At 59.8% G+C, this 11,383-nt stretch overlaps 1 protein-coding gene across 2 annotated transcripts in view; it reads left to right on the plus strand.

The window, feature by feature from the left end:
• Nucleotides 1–9,910, plus strand: part of CUX1 (cut like homeobox 1) — a 349,600-nt gene extending 339,690 nt beyond the window's left edge. The window contains exons 15-23 of one of the 2 annotated variants that reach the window (XM_027528191.1): nucleotides 1,331–1,458; nucleotides 2,193–2,259; nucleotides 2,748–2,857; nucleotides 5,570–5,686; nucleotides 6,830–6,913; nucleotides 7,494–7,550; nucleotides 7,981–8,061; nucleotides 8,823–8,887; nucleotides 9,033–9,910. In XM_027528191.1, coding sequence (XP_027383992.1) covers nucleotides 1,331–1,458; nucleotides 2,193–2,259; nucleotides 2,748–2,857; nucleotides 5,570–5,686; nucleotides 6,830–6,913; nucleotides 7,494–7,550; nucleotides 7,981–8,061; nucleotides 8,823–8,887; nucleotides 9,033–9,102 — 779 coding nt within the window. In that variant the 3' untranslated portion in view covers nucleotides 9,103–9,910. The remainder of the gene's footprint in view (nucleotides 1–1,330; nucleotides 1,459–2,192; nucleotides 2,260–2,747; nucleotides 2,858–5,569; nucleotides 5,687–6,829; nucleotides 6,914–7,493; nucleotides 7,551–7,980; nucleotides 8,062–8,822; nucleotides 8,888–9,032) is intronic. The other variant, XM_027528190.1, reaches the window with a different exon arrangement.
• The last annotated feature ends 1,473 nt before the right edge of the window (nucleotides 9,911–11,383 follow it).

An 11,383-nucleotide genomic window follows, 5' to 3' on the forward strand; every position in this document is an offset into this window, starting at 1 on the left:
GACCGATCGGACCGTGGTGAGATGTGTGAAGAGCTTGGTGTGCACCCGGCACCTATTAGGAGATGGAGCAGGTGTGGGCGAGGCTGGCCTGTGAGCAGGCCGCACAGTGAGGGGTGTCTCCATGCCCGCGGCCCGTGGCCTTGGGACATTTCTGGGGCCACACTGCCCCCTGGTGGCCGTACCATCTACCCTCAAAGGCCTCCGGCCTGGGCTACCGTCTCTGCGGCCACCAGCAGGGTTTATTATTCTGTAAGTGCGGCCCACACAGGGCCGGTCACACAGCCAACCAGAAGTAGGGTTGCTGTTGTTCAGTCGCTCAGACGTGTCCGACTGCGACCCCGGGGACTGCAGCACGCCAGGCTTCCCTGTCCTTCACCCTCTTACGGAGCTCGCTCAAACTCACGTCCGTCAAGTCGGTGATGCCATCCAACCATCTCATCCTCTCTCACCCCCTTCTCCTCCTGCCCTCAATCTTGCCCAACATCAGGGTCTTCTCCAGTGAGTCGGCTGTCCGCATCAGGGGGCCCAAGTAGTGGAGCTTCAGCTTCAGCATCAGTCCTTCCGATGAGTATTCAGGACTGATTTCCTCCAACCCAGGCCTGCCCTCTCCTGGGCCACTGCTGTCCCCACTGTCGACAGCAGCTGAAGGCACCCACGGGGAGACTCATAAATGTCTCCCACCCTCCCCCAGCGCAGGGAAGTCTCCACATAGAACTACTCGGGATTTGCTTTATTGTAAAGACGACACCTGGTGCTGGGACAGGGGAGAGGGCCCCGGGGACTGGGGACCAGGGAGGTCCCGGGGGCGCCGCCCCATCCCTGACGTGTGCTGAAGCCTGTTGGGGGAGGGGCTGAGCAAGTCTGAGGTCCATTCCAGAGGCAGCACCCCTTCCCGTCGGGTCTGAGGGGAGTCTACCTGCCCCCCTGTACCGCCCACTGCACCTCCCTCACCTTCCCCGCTTCCCTACCCGCCGGGGCCTCCCTCTGGTCCTTATCGCAGAGCATCAGCCCTGGAGGAAGTTCGGGGCTCCATGGGTTCAGCCTCCTTGCCCTGCTTGATGGGGCGTGAGGCCTGCAGAGGGAGAGGGGCTGGTCACTGCGGTGCTGGGGCTCAGTGGGGGGTGGGGGGCATTTCTCCTAAATCTCTGACCTGGGCTCCTTCCTTCCCAAACCTAGAGAATTCTTGGGCAGAGTGAGTTCCCACGCCAGGAGTGCCCTGCCCCTGCCTGCTGCTCTAGTGCTGGGCAGGGGCACAGGCTGTGTGTTGGGAGGCACAGGGCAGGGCGCGCACCTCAGGTCCCTCTGACGGCCACGTCTTCCTTTGGCCCAGGGCGCTGCGCGGAGCTGCAGGTCCACGTCACCGAGCTCACGGCCACGGCAGCTGAGCAGAGGGAGCTGATCGCCCGCTTGGAGCAGGACCTCAGCACCATCCAGTCCATCCAGCGGCCAGACGCCGAGGTGAGCCCACCCCCGCCCCCGCCCCCGCCCCGCCTGCCCAGGCTTCCTTCAGCCTCACAAAACGCTGACTGTCCAACCAAGCCGGCCCATCCTTGGGCAGCCGGTGTCCTCTGGGCCCACACTAAGCCTGACAGGGACTGTCACCTACAACCTCCAGGGTCTGTCTGCTCACTTCACCACAAAGCCTCTATTCGGGGCACCAGGCCACAGGCTAAGGGCACAAAGCCCCCTGCCTCCAGGCGCTGGCTTGGCCCTCGGCCCTGGGAGCTCTGGGCAGAAGCAAGGCCAGGACTGCCCACCCATCTCACAGCTAGAGGACCTCGGGCCCTGAGATTAGGGAAGGCTGGAGTCCCAGGATCCTCAGGGGTTATTATCACATCGCCCACCTCATTTTACAGACAAAGAAACGGAGCCCAGGGAGAGAAACGGGCTGGACTGGGGTGACATGGCAGGCTGGCTGGTAGGCCTGGGGTCACCCAGCCTCCGAGGCCTGTCAGGGCCAAGTGGCTGGGTGGGAGCCCCACGCTGAACTCCAGCCTCGGGGTGAACCACCTTCGCTTTGGTGGCCCACGTGAGGCACCCTCTCCGGGCCCTCCTGTGGCCACTGCTGTGTCCAGCCCCTGCCGCCAGACCACCCCACCCGCTTCTTGCCCTCTGTGTGCTTGGCCCCCTGGATGGCTGTGTTCACTGCCAAGTGTGGAGGCGCCCCGCTGACCTCGCCCTCCCACCTGCAGGGCGCAGCCGAGCTCGGCCTGGAGAAGATTCCCGAGCCCATCAAGGAGGCCACCGCCCTGTTCTATGGTGAGGAGGGGCCCATGCTGTGATGGGCTGGCAGGAGAGGGGGACAGGAGCAGAGGTGGGGTCACCTGGGCCCTAAAGAGCACACACCTCCATCAGAGGAGCCAGGCCCCCGGGCCAGCAAGGCAGCAGAAACTCACAAGAAGGGTGAGCCCCCCACTTGCCCCTCTAGACCTCAGTCTGACACCCTCACCGTGGGAACCCTGACCCCCTCAGCCCTGCCAGGGGCCTGTCGCAGGCTGGTGGGTGTTGATCAGCTCCCTGGTGGGGGTGAGGCCCAGCCATGAGAGGCAGCCAAGGGCTGGAACAGAGGTGCCCCCCAGGTGTTGAGGCCAGGACACAGTGGCGGTGGCAGAGCCACCCAGTCCCCTCAGTGTCCCTTTGCTTCCGCCCCATGGCACTCGACCAGAGCCCCCTCAGAGCTGGTGACCTGAGGGCCCGCCGCTGGGCTGGGCCTCCCCTACCCCCAAGCCACTGTCCCTCCATCCTAGGTCCCTCAGCGCCTGCCAGCTCCCTCCCCGAGGGCCAGGTGGACTCGCTGCTGTCCATCATCTCCAGCCAGAGGGAGCGCTTCCGGGCCCGGAACCAGGAGCTGGAGGCGGTGAGTTGTGTCCCTCCCTCTGCAACACTCCACGGACCTGAGGACAGGGCGGAGGACACCCGGGTGTAGGGGAGAAAGACCACAGACCTCAGTGGGGTTAGGTTTGTTCTGTGCGGTCAGGGAGGGCTGCCCAGAGCAGGTGAAGTCACGCTGGGCTTTGAAAGGAGAATCAGACCCTCCAGGCAAATGAGTGAACAGAAACATGGGGTCAAGGAGCCGGAAGGGAGTCCAGGGACAAAGCAATGAGTCGCCAGGCAAGGTCCCTACTGCCAGGCTGGGGTGTGACGGAAGGGTTTAAGCTGGGGACCAGCACCACCAGGATGGAGGGTAAGGCCACTTGGGCAGCCAGTTTAGAATAGAGGCTTGGCCCAGGAAGACGGTTTGGTGGTGGTCACCGTGGTCCAGGAAGAAACATCTCAATCAGGTGGAGGGGTGGGAAGCAGGGGCAGGTCCCAGGGAGGAGGGTCTTAAACCCTATGAAGAGGAGCAGTCTAGAGAAGGTGCTCTGTGGGGTCTGAGAGAGCGTGCTGGCTGCTAAGCACCCAACTGGTGGCCCTCCTGGAGAGACCTCGTAAGGAAAGGGCAGTCTAGGCTGCAAAAGTGACCAGCCCAGGGACTTCCCTGGTGGTCCAGTGGTTAAGAATCTGTCTTCCAATCCAGGGGACACAGGTTCAATCCCTGGTCCGGGAACTAAGACCCCACGTGCTGCAGGGCAACATTTGGGGGAAAAAAGGCGACCACTCCAGCTGCACGTGGGTCTTTCCCAAGCAGTGTCCCCTTGGGGACTCTGCAGACCACTTCCTCCATCCCACAGAGCCAGCCCAGGTCCTCCGTTCTCTCTCCCAGTAGAAAGAGGAGCCAAGAGGGTTTCCATCTTCTCCAAGAGTCACCGCTTGAGCAGGTGGTGGAATATCTAGCCCCTTCCCTCCGCACCCACAGCTCCCCTATGGGGCTTCCAGGTTGAGGACTCTGGGAGGCCGACATCCACTGAGCACCCATGCAGGCCGGGCCCCATGCTGGCCCAGTGACAGGGGTGAGCCAGATCCAGTGAGACCCCCTGTGAGCTGGGCTGCAGAGCAACAGGCTTCAAATGGAGGACCATCAGGACAGCTCCCCTCACAGCTACCTTCGTGAAAGTGGACGGGGAACACCCACGCCCCTTGACGGCTGGGGACAGTCAACGTGGAAGTCTAGGCAGCCCTTTAAAAAGGTCTTCAAACTAGATCAAGTAGGGTGGAAGGGGTATTTATAAGACTGTGCCTTCAGCTTTAAAAATCTAGACTTTTTTTTTTTTTTTTTACCATGTATGTGTTTTAAGTTGTGGTAAAATATATATCTGGAGGAGGCTAAAGTTCACAGGGTCGCAAAGAGTTGGACACGACTGAACACACAAAAGATACATCACTTAAAATTTATCATCTTAACCATTTTTAAATGCAGCACAGTGGCCTTAAGTGTGTTAGGCAACTCTCACCACCACCCATTTCCAGAACTTTTTCATCTTCCCAAACTGAAGCTCTGCAGTGTTTATAAACACTCACTCCTCTTTCCCTCTTGCCACCTCCCACCATTCTATCCCGTCTCTATAATTTGGCCACTCTAGGTATCTTATATAGGTGGAATCATAGAATATTTGTCTTTGTGTTTCTAGCTTATCTCACTCAGCATAACGGCCTCCAGGTTCATCCACGCCGTAGCATGTGTGAGAATTCCCCTCTTTTTAAGGGTGCATAATATTCCATCGTGTGGACGGACCGCATTGTGTTCGTCCTTCCATCTGTCCACGGACACTTGGGCTGCTTCCACCTTTTAGCTCTTGTAAATATGCTGCCGTGAACATGGGTGAGCACATTATCTTACAGCCCCTGCTTTCGGTTCTTTGGGGTGTACACCCAGAAGTGGAATTGCTAGACCATACGGTGGTTATATTTTTTACATTTTTGAGGAACCGCCACACTACCGCGGACATTTTTGTCCTTTTGACTTTTTCACAATGTGAAGAAAACACCTATTTAAGCATTTTAATAAGTTGGAAGATGAGTTCACATGTCACTTTGCCCCTAGGTTGGCAAACATTAAAATCACATATTGTATGGTTTCATTTATATAAAACATCCCAAAGAGGCAAACCCACTGAGACAGGAAGTAGATTAGTGGCTGCTGGGGGCTGGGGGAGGAACGCATGTGGAGTGAGTGAGGACAGGTATGGGGTTTCTTATTAGGGTGATAGAGATATTCTGAAATTCATTTTAATTAATTAACTAATTAAAATTAATTTTGATTCTGAAATTAAATTAAATATTTAATTTGCATGTTACATTAAATATGCAAATTAAAGATGGTTGCAAACATTGTGAATGTAGTAAAAAAAAACTGAATTATACATTAAAATGATGTTTATGTTATATGAAATTTATCTCAACAATAATTTTAAGCTGATACCATAAACAAACAACATGAAGAAAGTGACCCAGGAAAATAAGAGAGAAAAAAAAAAAGAATAAAAGAAAGTGAGCCAAGGACTGTGGCTTCTGCCTGCTGTGGGGTCTCCCCAGGCTTTGAGCAGAGGCTGGCAGGTCCAGGACATGAGCTCAGGCCAAGCAGGGGCTCGGGGTAGACAGAGTGGGACCCTGGTGCCAGCATGGAGGCCTCTCCCCCAACTCCTTCCACTGCGGGCCCTGCCCACCCATTCACCCACCCGGCTGCCCCCAGGAGAACCGCCTGGCCCAGCACACCATCCAAGCCCTGCAGACCGAGCTGGACAGCCTGCGCGCGGACAACATCAAGCTCTTTGAGAAGATCAAGTTCCTGCAGAGCTACCCTGGCCGGGTAAGCACCCCCCACCCTGCCCCCCTGCTTCCAAGCTGAACCAGTCTAGGGAGAGGAGTGGTCCCAGTGGATGGCTGGGGACAGTGACCTGCTGGGCAGCAATAGGCCTGGGAGCCCCAGAGACCATCCCACACACACACCCCCCGTCCCAGGCTTGCCAGCTGTCCTCCCAACCTGTGGAGCCCTGATGGAGTTTTGTTCATCAGACGCCCCAGCCAGGAAGTAATGAGGTTCGGAAAGAGGCACGGCTCACAGGACTCAGGCCCACATGACTCCTCTGTGGTGGGGAGGGGGTTTGTAACTCTCCCTCGCTGACCCCAGGATCTGGACATTTAACCCTAGGGATGATGAACATACAGGACAACCGTGGGGGATTCGTATGTTTAAAACATAAAACATAAAAACTTATATATTTTTTAAATATCAGAATTGGGTCCAACATTCCAAAAACCTATCAATCAGATTGGAATAGAAAACTACCCACTCTATTCTGAGCTGGGAGGGCCCGCTCTGGCTTCTCTCAGCCCCCAGGGTTCACAGGAGACCACCTCGTGCAGGAAACGCCTTCTGAGACCCTGGGGAGACGGCGTGGTGTAGCAGGATGGAGTGGTGGCGCACTGGCTGGGGGCCTCCCTAGGACAAGCCCCAGACGCAGCCACCGGCCCCCACACCCCCAGTTGAAGCTGTTCTCAGACCACCAGAGGGCGCCCAGGCTCCATGCAAACGTTCTCATTCACTGTGTGGCCTGCTGCAGGGCAGGAGGGCGGCCTTCATCTCCCAGGTGCTGGCCTGTTCCCCACAGCCACCCTGCAGTCTCCCAGCAAAGACCCTCCAGACCCACCTCCCTGCACCGGGCCCCGCCCTGTCCGCCTTGTACATTCCAGCTGCCCTCGGGGTCTTAGTTCCCCCAACCTGTCCTGAGGCACTGGGGCCCCGACCCCAGGGGGAGACCCCTGATCCCGGGCAGTGCCCCTGGAGACAAGGCACCATCCATGTCGCACCGTCACCTGGGGCCCTGTCCCCGCCTCCACTGTGCAGGAAAGGAAACTGAGGCTCCCTGTGATGTTGTCGGGCTGCAGTCCATTGGCTCTGGCCTTCCTGTTGGGTCCGCTGACAGGGTCTCTCCTCCTCCCTTTCCTGCAGGGCGGCGGCAGTGACGACACGGAGCTGCGCTACTCAACCCAGTACGAGGAGCGCCTGGACCCCTTCTCCTCCTTCAGCAAGCGGGTGCGTGGGCCCAGCCACAGGGCAGCCTGGGGTGCCCACCCAACTCACCTGGCCTCGGGCTCACTCTGGCCCCCCTCCGCCAGCCCTGGTCTCACCCTGCACCCCTCCCCCACACTGCACCTTGACACCCCAGACCACCAGGGCAGCCCCCACACTCATTTTGGTTCCGGGGTGGCCTGGGGTCCACCAGGATGGGCCTGGCATGCCAGGAACACCAGCTGACGCTGACAGCCCCATGAGGGTGTGCGGCCGTGACCCGGTCATCCCCAGGCGCAGGCACTCTGGGGGGCAGGCACACGGGCAAAGAGCCTCCCTGTGTCAGGTGACTTACGGTGGTGGGGAGGGGGTTTGTAACTCTCCCTCGCCCACTCTGAAGACCCTCCGTGTTCAGAATCGGCCACTGCAGAGGGGGAGAGCAGCTCCCATCACTGGCCCTGAGTGGGACTGGGCACCAGGGCACCCCTGGCAGCCTCTGCACCCCAGGGCCCTGCAGGGACAGCAGGGCAGGGTCCCTCTCTGCAGTGAGCTGGGGCTCTGGGAGCCTTTGGGGGTCTTCTCCTCATCCCTCCTCACCCTTCAGGAGCGGCAGCGGAAATACCTGAGCTTGAGCCCGTGGGACAAGGCCACGCTCAGCATGGTGAGCCGCCCCGACCCCCTACCCCACCATGCCCCCGCCCCGATTGGGCCTGGGCCTCCGACCCTGGGCACCTGGTCACCTGTCCTCCAGCCCGGTCTGGAAAGCCCCAGGGACCCCGCTGCCCCTCCCAGGCCCGGTCAAGAGTGGCTGTGTGACCCTAGGAGGAGGGAATCTGTCCGTCTCCGTGACAGCCCTATTATTCACGGTAGATTCTGGACGTGGCCACACGGGGGCGCCATTCCCTAGCATTCCCGCTGCCCCGAGTTCCCAGCCTGAACGCTGGAGCAGCCTAACTTGCCTGCCTTTCGCGCCCCTTGCTGCCCTGGGTGGGTGAGCCCGGCAGGGGTGGGTGAGCCCGGCGGGGGTGGGTGAGCCCGGCGGGGGTGGGTGAGGCCCGCCCCACCCCACTCACGCCTTGCGTGCTCCCCAGGGGCGGCTGGTTCTCTCCAACAAGATGGCCCGCACCATCGGCTTCTTCTACACGCTGTTTCTGCACCTCCTGGTCTTCCTGGTGAGTGAGGATCTAGGCACGGCCAGAGATACATTCACCACGGTCCCCCCACCTACCACCCTCAGGCGCAGAGCCTGTGCTCGCCCACTTCTGTCCCCATCGGGGGCCTCTGGGGACGACAAGCCCACCCAGCAGGCCCTCTGGCTGGGGCAGCAGCCTGTCCGACTCCATGCAGGGCCCAGCCCTGGGGGCCGGGGGGGGGGGGGGGGCTTGCTGGAGGGAAGGGCCACGGAGGGAGGCTGGCGGATGGGAGAAGAGGCCTAACGGTAGAGTCATTGCTAAGGGACAGCCAGGTGGGCCGCTCAGACAGGGGACACCTTGAGCTGAACCTCCTGGGGGGCAGAGGGGCATTCTAGCTCCCAGGCACAGCACATATGGGGGCCTGGTGATGCCCATGTGTCCGCCCAGCAGGGGTGGGGGCGTGCCTGTAGAAGCCTTCAGCCTCAGGGACTCCTCACCCCAGCGAGGCCACAGTCCAGACGGCCCCTATATGGCCAATCTGGGCTCCAGCTCTGACCCCAGGGCCCAGCCGGTCCTGGTGCTGCCCAGCAATGTTAGGGATGGTAGCTCCATGCCCAGGCCTGTCTGACCAACTGTGAAGCTGGTAGGCATGAGAGGTAGCATCTCTAAGGCCCCCCTGCCCCTCAACCTGGGACTGCGGCCACAAGAAACGTCACGTGTCAGGAAGCCAAGCCCAGGGGCCGCAGGTGGACGGCCGGAGTGGCTGCGAGGCAGCTGACCGTGTCTCTCCCCTGGGGCAGGTGCTCTACAAGCTGGCATGGAGCGAGAGCATGGAGCGGGACTGTGCCACCTTCTGCGCCAAGAAGTGAGCAACCCCTGCGCCCCGCTCGGCCCACTGCTCGGCCCCCCGCACCACCCATTCTTATGTCCCCTGCCCCCCGCCACCCCCCACATTTCTTTCTTTTTCGGCTTTTGCACTCGGCTTCAGCAAATGTTTCTGTGGCCCCCAGGTTCGCCGACCACCTGCACAAGTTCCACGAGAATGACAAGGGGGTGGCCGCCGGCGACTTGTGGCAGTGATGTCCCCAGGCTTCCCTGGCTTGACAGTGGTGGCTGCGTTCCCCTGCTTGTTCAGCTGCTTCCAATGACTTAGGCTTCCCTGGAGAATCCCCTGTGTAGATGACTCTTGCCCTCCACCCAACAGTGCCAGAGGTTCCCAAAAGTCTCCTCAGTCTCCCTTAAAAGAGGGTCTCAGCCTTGTCAGGCTCCCTAAGTCCAGAAAGCTCCAGAGGCCAGACCAGACCATCTCAGGCTGGTGACCCAGCCTGGGTCCCGCCCAGCAGCCTGACCTCTAGCCTTGGGGACAGAGACCTCTCAGCCATGACACTGAGTTCCCACTGATTCTGGCCGTGGTTAATCCAGTTGGGGTCCCCCAGGCCGTCCCGGGATCCCCTTGGGCTCCCCTCAGATCCATCACCATCCCCCCAAGGCATGGAAGCTCTTCCTGGCAGGACAGCGGGCTTTAAGTCCAGCCCCCAGCACCTGCCTTTATCATGGCCCCACCCAACCCCTAAAAGAGAGGGAACCCCAGAGGGCAAGATAGTTTGTTACCCCCTCCCAACCCCTTAGACGCACTATGATTTTTGCTTTCTTCTTTAGCAAGATATTCTGGCTTTTAGGTGAGGATGACTCTCCAGTGAGCACCCACACCCCAGGCTCTTCAGACCTAAGGACTGGTCTGAGGGGCCCCCAGGGCTTCTCAGCCAGGAACTGGCGGTGGGCCATCCTGGCATGGCCACCCTGGGGCCACTGGCAGATCTTCCTAAGTTAGGCTTGCACCTGCGTGTTCAGCTTTGCATATTTTGAATAAATACCTGTTGCAGCCACACCAGTGCCCTTGTGATGGTGAGGGTACAGGAGACTGGCAAGTGGGTTCCTGTAGCAACACCCCCAGGAGCTGCGGCTGGACCTGATGGCTGCTCTGCTGCCGTGGGGCACGGTCCCTCACACGGGGGAGGCCTCACCCCCTTTTCTCATCCTCGAGATTCCCTGAGTGGGTCCAGAGCTTTGGTGAAACCCAAACCCACAGTGTCTGAGTTCCCTTGAGCAGACAACCCAACCAAAGAGAGACATCCATTCCTTTTTCAAATCTGCTTGTCAGGCTGCGGTAGGATGTGTGATGTCAGCTCCTGGGGACTCCCTGCTTCCCTTTCTGTGTACATTGGAGCCAGGCTCTCTGTCCCTTTCCCTTGAGCCCTGCCTGCCAGTGCCCATCACGTCCCCTGGACCAGCCTAGGGGACACCCCTGAGTCACAGGTTCTGAGCCACCTGGCCTCCAGGCCAGCCCCACTGGTGAAGGCCCCCTTCCACTCACCCACACTGAGGGCTTCCTCTTGGTCTGTGATGGTTGGCATTTATCCCACTGACCAGGCAACCCACGAGGCTGGTTCCACACCCTGCAGTCCACCAGGCCAGAGGCCCCTGTGCGACCCCTGTCTGAGTTTTAGCCCTGAATGCTCCAGAGTCTGTACCTCCAGAGGCTCCCCTTTGGGGTCCCACCCCCAGCGCCTATCACTTCCCCCATCAGGACTTTCTCAAAGGCCCCAGAACTCCCCACCCTTGGGGACCCTAGATGGACCTCTCCTCCCTGACCCTCATTCCTGTCCCAGGACAAAGCTAATCTTGGCTAATCACACACACACCCCCACCTTCTTTCCCCGCCCCAGCCACTTCCACTTCTCCCACCAGTTCCTTCTTGTAGGTCGGAGTCCCCCTCACTTCCTCCTCCCTGGGTATCAGCGCTATTGTCCTGCCTAGGGCTCCACACTCCACGACCCTCCCTGGCCAATGACTGGTCACCAGTGGAGCTCAGCCCAGCACTCCGAACCAGGTTAGTTCTGGGCAGGGGGCGCGGGGGGTGGGGGGGGGCAGGCTCTCTCACTTCCCAGGAAGGTGGGGTCCACAGCCAGGCCGCCCAGTGTGGAGCCTCCCTCCCTCTTTACCACTCTTCAGGCAGTCACCCTCCTACCCACCGCGGTACTCCCACACCCCTTCCAGCCCCATTCAAAGGTTCGAATCCCAGCCGGATGTCCAGGCCTCCGTGTAGCTCAAGGATGGCTGGTCTGCATTACGCCTAAGCCTTCAAGGGTTTGCTAGGCAGGTCCTGGCGAGATAGCGGCCAGTCTGCATATGGAAGGGTAGGGGCCAGGTACCAGGGCCTCAGACCAGGCCTGCCTTGCTTTAGCGCCACTGTGGAGGGAACCCAGGGCTGGCAGGCAGGAGGGCAGGAGGCGAGGCCTTGGTGGCAGTCTCCACCTTCACCAACCCATGGCTCCTCTTGAGGCCCCACCCTTTTCATCCT

Source organism: Bos indicus x Bos taurus, chromosome 25 (genome assembly GCF_003369695.1).
Source record: "Bos indicus x Bos taurus breed Angus x Brahman F1 hybrid chromosome 25, Bos_hybrid_MaternalHap_v2.0, whole genome shotgun sequence".
Taxonomy (NCBI): Eukaryota; Metazoa; Chordata; class Mammalia; order Artiodactyla; family Bovidae; genus Bos; species Bos indicus x Bos taurus.